Source organism: Oncorhynchus nerka, linkage group LG4 (assembly GCF_034236695.1).
Source record: "Oncorhynchus nerka isolate Pitt River linkage group LG4, Oner_Uvic_2.0, whole genome shotgun sequence".
In the NCBI taxonomy this organism is placed as follows: Eukaryota; Metazoa; Chordata; class Actinopteri; order Salmoniformes; family Salmonidae; genus Oncorhynchus; species Oncorhynchus nerka.
The window spans coordinates 7,750,885-7,769,667 of record NC_088399.1 but is presented as its reverse complement, the minus strand read 5'-3'; the positions used below and the strand labels follow the sequence as shown (position 1 = coordinate 7,769,667).

At 42.9% G+C, this 18,783-nt stretch overlaps 1 protein-coding gene and 1 long non-coding RNA gene across 5 annotated transcripts; one reads left to right on the top strand and one right to left on the bottom strand.

The window, feature by feature from the left end:
* Positions 1-1,430: 1,430 nt before the first annotated feature.
* LOC115116290 (cyclin-G2-like) lies at positions 1,431-6,114 on the top strand. Its single transcript, XM_029644764.2, has 8 exons — positions 1,431-1,533; positions 2,293-2,433; positions 2,610-2,750; positions 2,967-3,217; positions 3,647-3,725; positions 3,823-3,921; positions 4,288-4,490; positions 5,098-6,114. The coding sequence occupies exons 2-8, from the start codon at positions 2,329-2,331 to the stop codon at positions 5,198-5,200; spliced, it is 981 nt and encodes a 326-aa protein (XP_029500624.1). The 5' UTR covers positions 1,431-1,533; positions 2,293-2,328; the 3' UTR covers positions 5,201-6,114.
* LOC115116291 (uncharacterized) lies at positions 3,934-18,453 on the bottom strand. Of its 4 annotated transcripts, XR_010463733.1 has the most exons (6): positions 18,282-18,450; positions 17,869-18,003; positions 13,569-13,703; positions 8,348-8,381; positions 6,457-8,183; positions 3,934-4,508 (listed from the first exon to the last, which is right to left on the bottom strand). It is a non-coding gene; the product is annotated as an uncharacterized LOC115116291 (long non-coding RNA). The 4 variants fall into 4 exon arrangements; XR_010463732.1 differs by having other exon boundaries at positions 6,457-8,381; positions 18,282-18,453; XR_010463734.1 differs by lacking the exon at positions 8,348-8,381 and having other exon boundaries at positions 18,225-18,450.
* Positions 18,454-18,783: the final 330 nt, after the last annotated feature.

Below are 18,783 nucleotides of genomic sequence, written 5' to 3'. Positions count from 1 at the left end.
TGAAAGGATGCGACACCACGTAAATGCTTCTTACGTTAAATCTCGCACACCCAAATTCCTCTCTTCAGCTGCCACCACAACCTCTATTTTCTGCGATATACATTCCATCCCTGCAGTACAGTTGATAACCATTGATATAAATGCCAAAAATCCAATATATCACTTGTTGGCCTATCCATCTGTACTGGTACAAATTTACTACTCACACCACTCCTCTCAGGATCCCTCCCGCTTGACCCATCTTCCTCTACTTTCTTCACTGCCTCAGCATATGACAACTTCTGTACTCCTCTAACCCTGGAAACCGGAACCTGCCTCTCTCGCAAGGAACATTTCTGATCCCCAGCCCCACAAACAATTATCACAAGACCACTTCTGGTTACCCTCAACCGATCCCAAATCTCGTATACTCCAGAGTATACTCAGGGCCCCTCAAGTGGCGCAGTGGTCTAAGGCACTGCATCTCAGTGCTAGAGGAGTCACTACAGACCCTGGTTGGATTCCAGGCTGTATCACATCCGGCCGTGATTGGGAGTCCCATAGGGCAGAGCACAATTGGCCCAGCGTCGTCCGGATTAGGGTTTGGCCGGGGTAGGCCGCCATTGAAAATGTGAATTTTCCTAGTTAAATAAAAATATATATAATTCTCTGCAGCTGCCACCACATCTATTTTCTGTGACTTATGTTACATTTCTGCGTTACAGTTGATAACCATTGCTATGAACGCTAAGAAGCCAACCTCACTGAAGCATATCACTCGTTGGCCTATCCATCTGTGTTGCGCCGATCGACACAGATAAAACCAGGTTATTGTGTGATGTGCAGGAACAGAAATACATTTCCAATTTATCTTGGCCAGGTCGCAGTTGTAAAAGAGAACTTGTTCTCAACTAGCTTACATGGTTAAAAAAAATGAAATAAATAAATACATTGTCTTGACTATAACAGTATTCTGATAAATTCCCCTAGTCAACGCTGAACCAATGTCCAAATACTCTGTTGACAACTGGACCAGAAAAAACAATCTGGTAGTTAAAAATGTTATGCCCTATGTACAATCTGTGTTAATTATTTCAAATCACTCGTCAGTAAAAGGGTTTGTCCAGGCATCCAATAGAACTGAAGAATTTTGGGCGGACTATTTGAACGGGCAAAAGAAAGAGAAAGATGATTGGCCCGTGGAATTGTCAGTATCGAGCTAGAACACAGCATACTAAACTCTCTTTTTTTTTAAACCATAAGAAACGTTTAACAAAACGTTAAATAATACAGCACTGATTTGTGTAGGACTATCAACTCTTGAATTGAATAATTAAAATCAATACTTTATAGTAGTAAAGCCACAAAAGAAGGCAGACCTTTCTCGATAAATCATGCCAAGATGGATACCGTACGTGATTGGCTACCGTGGCATTGACGTCAGTTTCTGGGTGCGGAAACTCTCAACAACAAAAAGAAAGACTAGAGACAGTAAAGAGGAACAAACAGAAGAGGTTAGGACCGTAGAAAATGTCGATATAACTAACATTACAGGTAATTATATACAGTTTTCACATTGCAGATGCAAGGAAATTGAATAAATGGAAGTAATTGTGAATATTACTGGGTGTTGTAAAACCTTATTTTATTATCCATTACAGTAAAAAATAAATAGCTTCCTGGAGGATTAACGTAACATTGTTTATATCAAGCTTATGATTTTAAAACTATACTAATCTGTTTGGTCTTGCCTTTCATGCTTGTCGAGGAAATTGGCATCTTACTTCGACATTTTTATTTACCGTTTGCAAGTTAACGTTACAGTATGGTGTCTTTATTTATCGTCTCTAACGTTGACTCGCACAGCTCTTCGCTCAACCATTATTTTTTTTACTCAAACAAATCGGCTTTTAAATCATCAGCCTTGTAGTCAATTTTAAAATGACACATTTGATGTGAAGTGTTAACTGAAATGAAAAAAAAAAATCGCAACTATTGCCAGCTAAGGCACTGCTTCCTAGGCAATACCAAGACTCCGACCCCCTTCCCGTCGACGATTTGAAGCACAGCTAATGGATTCAAGCTTGTTTTTGATGTAAATGTCTTGAGTATCTCACGAAATTTGTGATCATGTTTACGATTTTACACTGAGAAATCCACAATTAGATTCGTGTTGTGTTATGATTAAGTAGGCGTTAACCTAAGAAATCTGACACCGAATCCCAGCTGAGGCAAACCTTGACCGGGTGAACAAATGTAGGGCGGACAAATATTTACTAACATCACACTCCCGTCTTGTTTTTTTTTTCACAGAGAAAGACATTCCGATTGCTGTAACCGAGTCCAGACATGGAAACTGTGAAACTTATGAGGGAGTTGATAGCCAATTTTGAACAGGAGAGGAATTATCTTCCGAAGGAAACAGGACTCCGCTTAATCGAATCGACTGGAGAGGTAGTCTGCAGTACAGTAGCTAAATATAAATGTTGTTCACATGATCGATATGAATCCCTAAACATTAAACAAATTGGTCCATAACGCCTTACACTAATACACATGGTAAATGCCTAAAATCTTACTGTTGCATACTGTAAGGAAATAATATTTTATCTTGATCTTATTAATTACAGAATGACAGCAGGGGAATATCAGCTAAATGTAGGGACACCAAAGTGGAGGACCTCTGGAGCCTGACTAGTTTCTTTGGGTACAGTACACAGACTTTCGTTCTGGCAGTCAACCTGTTGGATCGATTCCTGGCCACGATGAAGGTAAGATGAAGACCCAATCAAGAGCACATTTTTTTTTAGTAATTTCAACATACTTTACAGCTAATTAGCAACAAGGTTGACACGTGTTATACATTTCTTTTGATGACAAAGAGATAATGTCCTTAGACAAACTACAAATAAAAAGGGAATTGCTGTGAGTAATAGCCTGTCCCCATTTCCACTAATTCCAAGCTTTTGTGCGTCTCTCCTCTTCAGGTCCAACCCAAATATCTAGCTTGCGTTGGCATCAGCTGCCTCCACATCGCAGCCAAAGCAGTCGAAGAGGATTGTAACTTGTCTTCCACCAATGAGCTTCTTCGTATCAGCCAGTGCAAGTTTACGGTCTCGGACCTCACTCGCATGGAGAAGATCATTTCAGAGAAACTCAACTTCCAACTCAAAACCATCACAGCCTTAACGTTTTTGCACCTATACCACGGAATCACAAGCGCCCATACCTCAGACCTGTAAGAACCCATTATAAAAAATATATTACAATTCACCGAGCAATCAACAATAGTGTGACATAATTAACTTGGACAACTGGGGCGGTAGGGTAGCCTAGTGGTTAGAGCGTTGGACTAGTAACCGGAAGGTTGCAAGTTCAAACCCCGAGCTGTCGTTCTGCCCCTGAACAGGCAGTTAACCCACTGTTCCCCGGTAGGCCGTCCATTGAAAATAAGAATTTGTTCTTAACTGACTTGCCCTAGTTAAATAAAGGGGGGAAAAAAATAGACATGTACTTATTATAGTCCTGACTGGAAGTAGGACGATGGTTTTAACTATTCTCACTGGACATGATCAACATGGTGTCCATTCCACCATAACAAATTCAATTATGTAACCGATAGCCCTGACACCCTGATTGGTTCTAATATGTAATTTAACCTTTACAGGAAGGAGGCCCTGAATCTCGACATACTAGAGGTCCAGCTCAAAGCCTGTCTCTGCCGGATCGCGTTCTCCAAAGCTAAAGTAACGATTTACCCCAGAGACTCCATGAGATGTTACATGTTTCAGGAGACCTCTTGGCAGCTGCAGTCTAACTTGATGCATTTCTCTTCTCTTCCAGCCGTCAGTCTTGGCCCTGTCACTCCTCACTCAGGAGATTGAAGCCATGCAGTCTGTTGATATGTTACAAATAGCACATCATGTTCAAAGACATCTCAAGGTAAACACAGTATACACTTGTTAGAACATCCTTGAAGCTTTATTGCATGGATGTAATCCTTTGTTTTAAAACAGCAGTAACCCGGTGTTAACTGTCAAAATCGTACACAAAAGAAACCTATTTTTCCCCCTGGAACCATCTCTGAATATTGTATGCCCTACAACCCTAGTCCAAAAGGTTTCACATGACAACTGGCACGGTTACGGAAAGATATTAAAAAATAAAAGCTTTCACATTCCCCGGCCTCATGTTCCCGGCTGCTATCCTTTTACAACGCCTGGGATCCATCCCAAAAGGGTTTCTGCTGACCCAGTCTATTATGTAACCCGGTGTCCAATGTTATGATGCCCTGCTCGTCTTTTACAGATCACCGACGTTGAGCTGCTACACTGGAAGGGACTAGTGGCCAAGTGTATGTCCGACTACTCTTCTCCCGAATGTAGCAAACCCAACAATAAAAAGCTTGTCTGGATCGTGTCGAGAAGGACAGCTCAGAATCTTCACACCAGCTACTACAGCGTCCCTGAACTGCCAACCATTCCTGAGGACTGCTGGGATCAGGGTGAAAGGTATACAGGAATATATGTCTGTAGAGAAAGAGAAACATAAGTATCAAAAACATTCTACCATACCTACATTCTGTTAGAAGGCAGTCAAACAAGTCTACTATACGACAACGGGGAAGAAGTATGGAAAATCCCCTGAATAACAGAAGTAGGGAAATCTCCAGCCACACACACACATTTAAGCCCCACCCTCTCCAGTGTTTCGTTCAGAGGTTGACCACTCCTACTGTCTGGTTTCAGTTGTTATATTATTCCCATGACTTGTATTGGGGGGGTTCCATACCATCAGCCACGTCATAGCCCTACTGGTTGCGTCAGTTAGCCTATCAGAAGAGGCCCATCCTCGGCTCGATCTCGTATCACATACTTAATGTCTGAGTGTTTTAAGTGACTTCTGTCATGTCCTACTCCTACCTAGCAACAATAGTTCCCATAACAGCTCAACCACAACATTACACAACCAGCTAAAGCTCCACATACAAGACTTGGGATGGGCCTTGTAGTCAAACAATTAATAAAAAGGATGAAATTACATTGGATAACTGCAAACAGGATTAAAGACTAACTAAGGAATATTGTGAATTAACTGTTTTTCTTCTTGTTTTTCCAGTGAAGACTCATGTGAAGACATGAGTTCTGGGGAGGAGAGCCTGAGCAGTTCCCTGGGCTCTGACGCGGAGGGGCCTTACTTCCCTCAAAACTTCCTCTGCTAAAAACCCCACAACAAATACCTCCTAGACCAAAGCCCTCTTGAGGGAGCCACTGTGCCTGGGTTACATAACCACCTTTTCTAATGCGGGGGTCCATGCTCATTTAATTCAAAACGTAGCTAAAAGTTTTACAACAGTTAAACAAGCGGTCATTGGGCACGTTCAGGCTTGTCGCTCCCTGTGACGGCCTATTTTGTTCATAGTGAATACGAACCAGAAAATAGCTTCTCTATATACCGTAGTAAATATTTGTTAGCCTTCTATAGGGGCTACCAGTGTGGGTCATTACAGAAAACCAATCAATATACAGCATATTTTTTAAGCTAACAACAAAACATAGACATTTGAGTTTGCACAATCCTGAAGACAGGCAGCTAAATTACATTTCTGTAGTGTGGCGCATGTTTGGATTTGTCTCACATTCCAGCCACTATATATATATATCTGTCCCAAATGGCACCCTCTATAGTGCACTACTTTTGACCAGAGCCCTGTGTGTCCTGGTCAGAAGTAGTGCACTAGAAAGGGAAATAAGTTGCCATTTGGTGGAAACACTTCTCTGAAGTGGCTGGATTTGTCTCACATTAACCTGGTTAAAAACTTACTTTGGCCAGTTTCTGTATAACGAGTTGGCTGGTTAGTGTTAAACTGTAAAAGCCAAAGTCTGTTTCTATTAAGAGTGTGTGTGACTGATCTTGTTAAACTTTAATGTGCCAATTTGTTGGCTGTAGGTTCTTAAATTATTTTGATTGTATGTATATGATGTCATGAATGTACAAAACTGTTAAAAAAAAAAATGTAAATTTGTAAAAATGTAAAAAAAAAAAAAGCATTGTGAATAGTACCTTTGTAGATATGAACTTATTTTTTTTTGCCTGTGAGCTATGACAAAACATTAAAATACTATTTTGAAATCACTATTTAGTCTTCTCTTAATGTTGCCCATCAGAGATAGTACATTACGTTTATGATTTAGTTAGGTTACACCTGTATTGGCCTCGTCTATATGAACAGTGACTGGCAAAAAGGACGCCCTGGGGCAATACATTTTCTTTACAAAAATAAAACCATGCTTTCCTGGCACATGACCTCAGTTGGTCAACCAACTCATTCTGCTTCAGTCAGAGAAAACAACATTGAACACAAGATGAAAAATAAGATTAATTTAGTGAAGCTAGCTCTTGATTTCTAGTCCTGGCACAAAAAAAACCCACATTTACATGAAATCACTCAACCAAATCAAAAGTTAGAGAACTTGCCATAGTTTTATCCATCATCTGGTTTGAAAAGGACCAGTTTGAGGTGAGGCTGCATCCATCAATACTGAGGTCAGAGACCCATGCCAGACTTCTTCCGTTTAGGTTGTGAGGACTTTATGAAGGATAGCTCCTCTGTGGAGGCAGCGATGGAGGAGAGCTGAGAGGACTATAGCTGCTGTCATTGAAGCCTCCACAGGTTCCTAAAGATCCCCCCCAAAAATAATCCTGAGGCCTCTTCTAAGCTGCCACCACAGTTCTCAAAATGACCGCTGAGGTTAGAGTCCAAACCTTCCGTTGTCAAGGGCGATAGACTACTAACGGTGTAGGGTTTGGAACTAGTTAACTGCTTGTGTAATGTAGTGGGCTGGGAGAGGCAACTACTGGCCTGCTTGTTGGGTATAGTTAGCTGTGAACTACTGGGGTGTAAAAAGGGACTGGGGGGGGGTTGTGAACTACTACTGAGTGGCCTATGGAGGTGTAGTGGGCTGTCAGAGCCATCTCCTACCGGGCTGGTAGTGGGCTGGGGGAGGAAACTGCTCAGCTGGTATAGTGGACTGTGAACTACTAAACTAAGTTCCCGATGATGTATAGTGGGCTGTCAGAGCCATCACCTACCGGGCTGGTAGTGGGCTGGGGGAGGAAACTACTCAGCTGGTATAGTGGGCTGTGAAATACTAAACTACGTTCCCGATGATGTATAGTGGGCTGTCAGAGCCATCTCCTACCGGGCTGGTAGTGGGCTGGGGGAGGAAACTACTCAGCTGGTATAGTGGACTGTGAACTACTAAACTAAGTTCCCGATGATGTATAGTGGGCTGGGATAACTGAACTCCTATGATGTATAGTGGGCTGGGACAACTGAACTCCTATGATGTATAGTGGGCTGGGACAACTGAACTCCTATGATGTATAGTGGGCTGGGACAACTGAACTCTTATGATGTATAGTGGGCTGGGACAACTGAACTCCTATGATGTATAGTGGGCTGGGACAACTGAACTCCTATGATGTATAGTGGGCTGGGACAACTGAACTCCTATGATGTATAGTGGGCTGGGACAACTGAACTCCTATGATGTATAGTGGGCTGGGACAACTGAACTCCTATGATGTATAGTGGGCTGGGACAACTGAACTCCTATGATGTATAGTGGGCTGGGACAACTGAACTCCTATGATGTATAGTGGGCTGGGACAACTGAACTCCTATGATGTATAGTGGGCTGGGACAACTGAACTCCTATGATGTATAGTGGGCTGGGACAACTGAACTCCTATGATGTATAGTGGGCTGGGACAACTGAACTCCTATGATGTATAGTGGGCTGGGACAACTGAACTCCTATGATGTATAGTGGGCTGGGACAACTGAACTCCTATGATGTATAGTGGGCTGGGACAACTGAACTCCTATGATGTATAGTGGGCTGGGACAACTGAACTCCTATGATGTATAGTGGGCTGGGACAACTGAACTCCTATGATGTATAGTGGGCTGGGACAACTGAACTCCTATGATGTATAGTGGGCTGGGAGATCCTGGTCTGTTTCTGTGGTGTAGGTGTGGTAACCCTCGCTGTCCCCGGGTCAAACGGCGCATCCCACTTGGTGTCGTAGCCGTTTGTGGCCAAACGGTCTCTGCCGACCAACCGGAGATAAGAGAGGCGCTCTGTCCACGTCTGATTGGTGAAACTGCCTGATAGATGTATCGACCTATTGGTCTCCACCTTCAAATCAAAATCAAAAAGTTAAAATTTATATATTTGGGTCATTTACCAGACACTTTTTTTTTTAACCACAGAGACTTCGTCAGTGCATTCAACTAGGCTGTGCAAGACTACCACGTTCCCCAATGAGCGTAAAGCAGTGATCAGCTGAATAATGATCTTACATTTTTCCACCAATTGGGACATTTGTAGTGCAGTCTGGGTAAGAAAGAAAGAAAGGAAATTTACATTAAAAGTCCAAAACACCTACATTTTGGAACAGATACCTAAAAATTGGATTTTAATGTGCTAAATGAGAATTAAAACTGAAGTACCTTCTCCAGACATCTCACAAAACATGTCACCGACACTGGAGGTACAGGGTCAGTCATAGTAGTACGATAGGTGTTGTTGTACAGGGTCAGTCATAGTAGTACGATAGGTGTCGTTTTACAGGGTCAGTCACAGCGGTACGATGAGTGTTGTTGTACAGGGTCAGTCACAGCGGTACGATGGTGTTGTTGTACAGGGTCAGTCATAGTAGTACGATAGGTGTTGTTTTACAGGGTCAGTCACAGCGGTACGATGAGTGTTGTTGTACAGGGTCAGTCACAGCGGTACGATGAGTGTTGTTGTACAGGGTCAGTCATAGTAGTACGATAGGTGTTGTTGTACAGGGTCAGTCATAGTAGTACGATAGGTGTTGTTGTACAGGGTCAGTTATAGTAGTACGATAGGTGTTGTTGTACAGGGTCAGTTATAGTAGTACGATAGGTGCTGTTGTACAGGGTCAGTCATAGTAGTACGATAGGTGTTGTTTTACAGGGTCAGTCATAGTAGTACGATAGGTGTTGTTGTACAGGGTCAGTTATAGTAGTACGATAGGTGCTGTTGTACAGGGTCAGTCATAGTAGTACGATAGGTGTCGTTTTACAGGGTCAGTCACAGCGTTACGATGAGTGTTGTTGTACAGGGTCAGTCACAGCGGTACGATGAGTGTTGTTGTACAGGGTCAGTCACAGCGGTACAATGAGTGTTGTTGTACAGGGTCAGTCACAGCAGTACGATAGGTGTTGTTGTACAGGGTCAGTCACAGCAGTACGATAGGTGTTGTTTTACAGGGTCAGTCATAGTAGTATGATAGGTGTTGTTTTACAGGTTCAGTCATAGTAGTATGATAGGTGTTGTTGTACAGGGTCAGTCATAGTAGTATGATAGGTGCAGTGCAATGTGTTGTTGTACAGGGTCAGTCATAGTAGTATGATAGGTGTTGTTGTACAGGGTCAGTCATAGTAGTATGATAGGTGTTGTTTTACAGGTTCAGTCATAGTAGTACGATAGGTGTTGTTGTACAGGGTCAGTTATAGTAGTACGATAGGTGTCGTTTTACAGGGTCAGTCACAGCGGTACGATGAGTGTTGTTGTACAGGGTCAGTCACAGCAGTACGATAGGTGTTGTTTTACAGGGTCAGTCATAGTAGTATGATAGGTGTTGTTTTACAGGGTCAGTCATAGTAGTATGATAGGTGTTGTTGTACAGGGTCAGTCATAGTAGTATGATAGGTGTTGTTTTACAGGGTCAGTCATAGTAGTATGATAGGTGTTGTTGTACAGGGTCAGTCATAGTAGTATGATAGGTGTTGTTTTACAGGGTCAGTCATAGTAGTATGATAGGTGTTGTTTTACAGGGTCAGACATAGTAGTATGATAGGTGTTGTTGTACAGGGTCATAGTAGTATGATAGGTGTTGTTTTACAGGGTCAGTCATAGTAGTACGATAGGTGTTGTTTTACAGGGTCAGTCATTGTAGTATGATAGGTGTTGTTTTACAGGTTCAGTCATAGTAGTATGATAGGTGTTGTTGTACAGGGTCAGTCATAGTAGTATGATAGGTGCAGTGCAATGTGTTGTTTTACAGGGTCAGTCATAGTAGTATGATAGGTGCAGTGCAAGGTGTTGTTTTACAGGGTCAGTCATAGTAGTATGATAGGTGTTGTTGTACAGGGTCAGTCATAGTAGTATGATAGGTGTTGTTGTACAGGGTCAGACATAGTAGTACGGCGCCCCGGAGCACATTATGGTTAAGCGTCTTGCTCAAGGGCAGATGGACATATTTAACATAACATCCTTTGGGACAAGTGAACAGTAACATCCCATAAACGGTAACATCCCATAAACATAGACAGACATAATTTGGGAACAATGTGTTGCTTCCAGCCTCTCGTCTGTAATGTGCATTTGGAAAAGTATTCAGACCACTTCACTTTTCCAACATTTTATTACGTTAAAGCCTTATTATAAAGTGTCTTAAACATTACCTACAGTGCCTTGCGAAAGTATTCGGCCCCCTTGAACTTTGCGACCTTTTGCCACATTTCAGGCTTCAAACATAAATATATAAAACTGTATTTTTTTGTGAAGAATCAACAACAAGTGGGACACAATCATGAAGTGGAACGACATTTATTGGATATTTCAAACTTTTTTAACAAATCAAAAACTGAAGAATTGGGCGTGCAAAATTATTCAGCCCCCTTAAGTTAATACTTTGTAGCGCCACCTTTTGCTGCGATTACAGCTGTAAGTCGCTTCCCATTCCTCCTTGCAAAACAGCTCGAGCTCAGTGAGGTTGGATGGAGAGCATTTGTGAACAGCAGTTTTCAGTTCTTTCCACAGATTCTCGATTGGATTCAGGTCTGGACTTTGACTTGGCCATTCTAACACCTGGATATGTTTATTTTTGAACCATTCCATTGTAGATTTTGCTTTATGTTTTGGATCATTGTCTTGTTGGAAGACAAATCTCCGTCCCAGTCTCAGGTCTTTTGCAGACTCCATCAGGTTTTCTTCCAGAATGGTCCTGTATTTGGCTCCATCCATCTTCCCATTAATTTGAACCATCTTCCCTGTCCCTGCTGAAGAAAAGCAGGCCCAAACCATGATGCTGCCACCACCATGTTTGACAGTGGGGATGGTGTGTTCAGGGTGATGAGCTGTGTTGCTTTTACACCAAACATAACGTTTTGCATTGTTGCCAAAAAGTTCAATTTTGGTTTCATCTGACCAGAGCACCTTCTTCCACATGTTTGGTGTGTCTCCCAGGTGGCTTGTGGCAAACTTTAAACGACACTTTTTATGGATATCTTTAAGAAATGTCTTTCTTCTTGCCACTCTTCCATAAAGGCCAGATTTGTGCAATATACGACTGATTGTTGTCCTATGGACAGAGTCTCCCACCTCAGCTGTAGATCTCTGCAGTTCATCCAGAGTGATCATGGGCCTCTTGGCTGCATCTCGGATCAGTCTTCTCCTTATATGAGCTGAAAGTTTAGAGGGACGGCCAGGTCTTGGTAGATTTGCAGTGGTCTGATACTCCTTCCATTTCAATATTATCGCTTGCACAGTGCTCCTTGGGATGTTTAAAGCTTGGGAAATCTTTTTGTATCCAAATCCTGCTTTAAACTTCTTCACAACAGTATCTCGGACCTGCCTGGTGTGTTCCTTGTTCTTCATGATGCTCTCTGCGCTTTTAACGGACCTCTGAGACTATCACAGTGCAGGTGCATTTATACGGAGACTTGATTACACACAGGTGGATTGTATTTATCATTATTAGTCATTTAGGTCAACATTGGATCATTCAGAGATCCTCACTGAACTTCTGGAGAGAGTTTGCTGCACTGAAAGTAAAGGGGCTGAATAATTTTGCACGTCCAATTTTTCAGTTTTTGATTTGTTAAAAAAGTTTGAAATATTCAATAAATGTCGTTCCACTTCATGATTGTGTCCCACTTGTTGATTCTTCACAAAAAATACAGTTTTATATCTTTATGTTTGAAGCCTGAAATGTGGCAAAAGGTCGCAAAGTTCAAGGGAGCCGAATACTTTCGCAAGGCACTGTAGTCAATCTATGCACAAACCCCCATTAATGACAAACTGAAAACAGGGGTAGACATTTTTTGCAAATTTATACAAAATGAAAAACAGAAGTACCGTATATACATTAGTATTCAGACCCTTTGCTATGAGATTTGAAATTGTGCATCCTGTTTCTATTGATCATCCTTGAGATGTTTCTCCAACTTGATTGGAGTCCATCGGTGGTAAATTCAATTGATTGGACGTGATTTGGAAAGGCACACACCTGTCTATATAAGGTCACACAGTTGACAGTGCATGTCAGAGAAAAAAACCCAAGCCATGACGTCGAAAGAATTGTCAGTAGAGCTCCAAGACAGGATTGTGTCGAGGCACAGATCTGGGGAAGGGTACCAAAACATTCTGCAGCATTGAAGGTCCCCAAAGAACACAGTGGCCTCCGTCATTCTTAAATGGAAGCTTTGACCGAGCTCCAGAGTTCCTCTGTGGAGATGGGAGAACCTTCCAGAAGGACAGCCATCTCTGCAGCACTCCACCAATCAGGCCTTTATGGTAGAGTGGCCAGACGGAAGTCACTCCTCAGTAAAAGGCACATGACAGCCTGCTTGGATTTTGCCAAAAGGCACCTAAAGGACTCTGACAATGATAAACAAGGTTCTGGTCTGATGAAACCAAGATTGAACTCTTTGGCCTTAATGAGAAGGGTCATATCATGAGGAAACCTGGCATCATCCCTACGGTGAAGCATGGTGGTGGCAGCATCATGTTGTGGGGATGTTTTTCAGCAGTAGGGACTGGGAGACTAGTCAGGATGGAGGCAAAGATGAACGGAGCAAAGTACAGAGAGATCCTTGATGAACACCTGTTTCAGTGCACTCAGGACCTCAGACTGGGGTGAAGGTTCACCTTCATTCCAGGACAACGACCCTAAGCACACAGCCACACACCCGGATTTGAACCCGATCGAACATCTCTGGAGAGACCTGAAAATAGCTGTGCAGCAACGAATCCCCATCCAACCTGACAGAGCTTGAGAGGATCTGCAGAGAAGAATGGGAGAAACTCCCAAATACAGGTGTGCCAAGCTTGTAGCGTCATACCCAAGAAGACCTGATGCTGTAATCGCTGCCAAAGGCACTTCAACAAAGTACTGAGTAAAGGGACTGAATACTTAAGGAAATGTAATATTTTAGTGATGTCATTAGGGGGTATTGCGATGTCATTAGGGGGTATTGCGATGTCATTAGGGGGTATTGCGATGTCATTAGGGGGTATTGCGATGTCATTAGGGGGTATTGCGATGTCATTAGGGGGTATTGCGATGTCATTAGGGGGTATTGTGTAGAGATTGATGAGGGAAAAAAACAATTTAAGTACAAGTCTGTAAGGTAACCAAATGTGGAAAAACATCCAGGGGTCTGAATACTTCCTGAATGCACTGTGTGTGTGGGGGGGGGGCTGTACTGGATATTAACAACTCATCTCTTAGACAAAATGTACAACAACCTCACCAACTCCTGTCCTTACCAGCAGCAGACATGGCTAGTCTATTCTGGGTGTGGTGCAGCCGGAGTGAGCTAGACAAGCAGGTGTCCCAAGGCGGTCTTTGGGGCTGAGCAGGGCCAAAAGGTGGGTCTCTGACACAGCCTCTCTCTCTACCACCTGGAGAGCCAGACATTACAGAAAGACAGATGTCGCGTTTATCATTTACGGGCAGAGAGAGTTTACCTGTACATACAGTTTACCTGTACATACTGTTTACCTGTACATACTGTATTCCATCAGTGTTGATCATCACAGTGAAACAGACAGCCCTGGGTTCAAAAGGTATTCGTTTTCTAATTGAACCTTTTACTAGTTTACACAACGATATGAAAACGTAACAACGGCAACGATTTTACTGAGTTACAAAAAGGAAATGAGTCCATTTGAGATAAATTCATGAGGCTCTAATCTATGGATTTCACATGACTGGGAATACAGATATACACGAAACAGAAACCAGTCCGTATCTGGTGTGAACACAATTCGCCTCATGCAGTGTGACATCTCCTTCACATCGAGTTGATCAGGCTGTTGATTGTGGAATGTTGTCCCACTCCTCTTCAATGGCTGTGTTTAGTTACTGGATAGTGGCGGGAACTGGAACATGCTGTTGTACACAACGATCCAGAGCATCCCAAACATGCTCAGTGGGGTGACATATCTGGTGAGTAGGCAGGCCATGGAAGAACTGGGACATTTTCAGCTTCCAGGAATTGTGTACAGATCCTTGTGACATGTGCATGGTTACTGCTACAGTAGCAGGCCCTATTCAAATCAAACTTGTGACATGTTTCAGCATGATAATGCACTGCCCCACGGGGTGATGGAGGAGGAATGATACAACAATGGGTCTCAGGATCTCGTCACAGTATCTCTGTGCATTCAAACTGCTAAATCAATAAAAACGCAATTGTGTTCGTTGTCCGTAGCTTATACCTGCCCATAACCCCACCATGGGGAACTCTGTTCAGGAAACGACTCGCCCACACGACGCTATCCACGGTGGCTGCCATCTGCCTGGTACAGTTGAAAACCGTGATTCATCCGTGAAGAGCACACTTCTCCAGCGTGCCAGTGGCCATCGAAGGTGAGCATTTGCCCACTGAAGTCGGTTACGACGGCGAACTGCAGTCAGGTCAAGACCCCGGTGAGGACAATTAGCATGTAGATGAACTTCCCCGAGACAGTTTTTTGACAGTTGGTGCAGAAATGATTTGGATGTTCAAACCCAGTCATTAGCTGTCCGGGTGTCAGACGATCCCTCAGGTGAAGAAGCCGGATGTGGTGGACGTGGTTTACACATGGCATGCGGTTGTGAGGCTGGTTGGACTTAATGCCACATTCTCAAAAACGAGATCGGTAGATAAATGAACATGAAGTTCTCTGGCAACAGCTCTGGTGTACATTCCTGCAGTCAGCACGTAAATTACACATTCCCTCAAAACATCTGTGGCATCTGTGTTGTGTGACAATACTGCATATTTTAGCATGGCCTTTTATTGTCCCCCAGCACAAGGTGCACTTGTGTAATCAGCTTCTTGATATGCCACACCTGTCAGGTGTATGGATTATCTTGGCAAAGGAGAAATCCTCACTAACAGGGATGTAAACAATTTGTGTGTATGGAAAATTTCATTTCAACTCATGAAACCCACACTTTACATGTTGCGTTTATATTTTTATATTTTTTGTTTGTTCAGTGTTATACCACTTGAATACAGGTTCTGCAGTAAGACTGGTTTGTCAGCAATGGCCTGAAGGACATGATTCACTCAAAACACAAGACAAACCCATTGAATTCAAATGAATGCACACAACAGAATACTGTAACAATTTGTAAGTCGCTCTGGATAAGAGCGTCTGCTAAATGACTTAAATGATGTTAAATGTAACAGCAACACTTCCTGAGATCTGAGAGCTCAACCAAGTGAGGGGAGTCACTTACTAATTAGTGACCTTAATTAATTAATCAAGTACAAGCGAGGAGCTTAAACCCGCAGACGCTCGGCGGAATGAGTTTTGACACGTGCCGTTTAGCCTTCTCCCTCTAGAACGGACGATGGGCATCTAGCGATCGGTCACAAAGCGAGCGATGACAGGGGACACTGCTGGTTGGTCAGTCCGCTGTCTGTCCCGCCTCTCAGTACCCATGTTACTGTTTGTAGAAGAGCTTCTTACATCGTCTCCTGTGAGGGAATGTACACATCCCATGTAACATAATGAGTTGAAATTACACTTCATTAAATGTTGTGGCATTTATTTACTTTCCCGTGTTTTGAATCAAATGTTATTTGTGGCAAATACAACAGGTGTATAAATTACAGCTTACTTAACTTTATTTACTTACAAAGTATAAATTACAGTGAAATGCTTACTTAACTGGTTAAGGGCTTGTAAAGTAAATAAAGTTAAGAAAAACTAAAGTAAAACATTTAATTTAAATAAAATGAGGCTATATACAGGTGGCACAGGTAAGTAGAGTTAATTTGTACATCTAGGTAGGGGTGAAGCGACTATGCATTGATAAACAGGGGGGTCAATGTAAATAGTCCGGGTGGCCATTTTGTCTTATTGCTTGGCGGAAGAAGCTGTTAAGGAGCCTTTTGGCCCTCTACTTGGTGTCCTGGTACCGTTTGCCGTGCGGTAGCAGAGAAAACACTCTATGACTTGGGTGACTGGAGTCTTTGATAAGTTTATAGAAGATGTAGAAGTGACTGAATAAAGTCACCTTCCTTTGTCCCTTTGTCATTCATAAGTCAACGTAGGTATAGGACCATGTATCTCATCGGAAAGCAAATAAACCAAATTCCTTGTTTGTAATTTTCCTAGGATTCGAAGCCCATGTCGAGACCAGCCAGTGTTGGCTAAAACAAAACGACTCATCAGCCTAGTGATGAGGTCGTCGCTAACGAACAGCTCTTTATAGGTGAACGGAAAACGAATCTCTTCGGCGAGCGAGACGTTCATTTGCATACCGGTAAGGCTTCTCCTCTGCTCTTTGGAGATTATCTGTAGATAAATTATGAAAACATTTGATGAAGATGTTTAATCATCACTGCAGACACAATAGAGGAGATAGATTCTGGTCCACCAAAAAAAAAAGAATATATTGAAGGTTATAAAAGTTAATTTCATGATACTGGTAATGGTATTACTAACAATACTGATATAAGCCTATTGATTTGATTAAAGCTTCGACAATGAGTCAATCAACAGCTGTTTTCTGTGTAGAAAAGCCTGTTTCATTCACACCCGCAGGTCCTCATGGACATCACCTGCTACGGGCTACTCGGCCCGGCTACTCGGCCCGGCTACTCGGCCCGGCTACTCGGCCCGGCTACTCGGCCCGGCTACTCTGTTGTCGCTTGTGTCGGTGCTCTTGTAGAATACTGGTGGAGATTATGTAGTTAATTATTAATTGGCCAAGAACATTCGACCACCCATCAGGGATGATTGCAGTACAGTCTGCTTTCTCTAAGATTTGCCTGACCTTCACTTGAACTCTGTGTCCAGCAAATGAGTAGATAAAGCATGTCTGGTTGGAGGGGTGTATGCTGGGTGAAGACAATTCAGAAATCTCTTCCAATACACATTGCCTGTGAGCATCAAAGAATCACTGTTATAAGTAAACTTTTTTTTGATGAATTAAAGCTCATGAATATGGGGAATTTTGCTTAATTTACCCGAAAGTTTCAGACTCTTTGAAACCCTAGTTGTCACACAACTACACAGTTTGAGTTTTAGTGGCTTTTTATTGTCCCCAGCACAAGGTGCACCTGTGTAATGATCATGCTGTTCAATGAGCTTATTGATATGCCACACATGTCAGGTGGCTGGATGATCTTGGCGAAGGAGAAACGCTCACTAACAGTGTTGTAAACAAAACAAAACATGTGCACCACATTTGATAGAAATAAGGTTTTTGTTCACATGGAACATTTCTGGGATCTTTTATTTCGGCCCCCGGCTACTCGGGCCCCCGGCTACTGACAGGAAAAAGAACACTTTGGCATAAAGACCGATACATTCCATTACAGTGAGGTGAACAAGGGACTAGCAGAAACGCTGTCGAGCTGAATTCATCAAGGTGACTTCAACGGTGTGTTCTACCACAGGGCCCTGGGGTCAGAAAAATATACAGGCAAGAGGGTTCCATTTGGGACCCAGGCTAGCTGATAAACATCTCCAAACTACACCAGCTGTGGGATAAACAAGTGTCTGTTAAAAACAGCAGTGAACCGAATGATTGGGCCTCTACAAATGTAATTACAAAGTTGTGTACCTGTGTGGTGACGAGGTGCTGGAAAAAGACATGGACGTCTCTCAGGTCATTTGGACAGGATGACTCTCTCTCCACTCGGCACGGTCAGAGGATTTGTCTGTTATGAAACAGTGTGTGACGACAAAGGTCTTCGGTCTGTAAACACATACACACATAAAGCACAGCAGATTTGAACATCCACCATAATCACTCCATATTTCTTAAAACTAAGATCTCAGTGTTTGAATAACGACCATGTTGTTCTATTTCCAACTGTAAAACACATACGAGTTGATCGGATATGACTATAGGTTCAAACGTTGTGTCAAATCAGCCAGGCAACATAGTTACAAAAAAAAAACTAAATCATCAAGTACCCATGGAGTGGCTTTTACGGTCTTAAAATGACCCTGATATATCAGTGAGCTCCACACCTGTCCAGTCAGCACACATCATCATCATCATCATCCTGAGGTGAACAGAGAAGAAGTCACACCGTCTCCATGACGACAGCGTTGAAGTCCAGGGTTACCGTCGTCCTGACGGAACGTCAGCAAATGACGAGAGACACTGTGTGAAATGACGGGAATACGGACAACACCTACAGTACAACTTGCTGAGAGATGTGGTGTCCCAACACCTCTACCCCCCAGACGTGGGAACCTCTACTACTACCCCCCAGACGTGGAAAACCTCTACCCCCTCTCTCCCGACGTGGGAACCTCTACCCCCCTCTCTCCCGACGGGGAACCTCTACCGTGGATTTAAAAACAGTGGAAACTCACGCATGAGCTTCATCCCAATTCACCAACGTTCTCCTGCAGTGTGCCCTGTCATGGATTAAAACCAGTGGAAACTCACTTCTGTTACACAACTTTAAATCCATGACTGGGAGTGGCCACTTAGGAAGAGGGTTAGTGGAGAACCGGAGAAGGG

Excerpts from the sequence above, each read along its gene's own strand:
- LOC115116290 (XM_029644764.2), top strand. The coding sequence starts at position 2,329 with ATGGAAACTGTGAAACTTATGAGGGAGTTGATAGCCAATTTTGAACAG. Across the intron at positions 2,751-2,966 it reads GATTCCTGGCCACGATGAAG|GTCCAACCCAAATATCTAGC; the intron begins GTAAGATGAAGA and ends TCTCCTCTTCAG. Across the intron at positions 3,218-3,646 it reads AGCGCCCATACCTCAGACCT|GAAGGAGGCCCTGAATCTCG; the intron begins GTAAGAACCCAT and ends TAACCTTTACAG.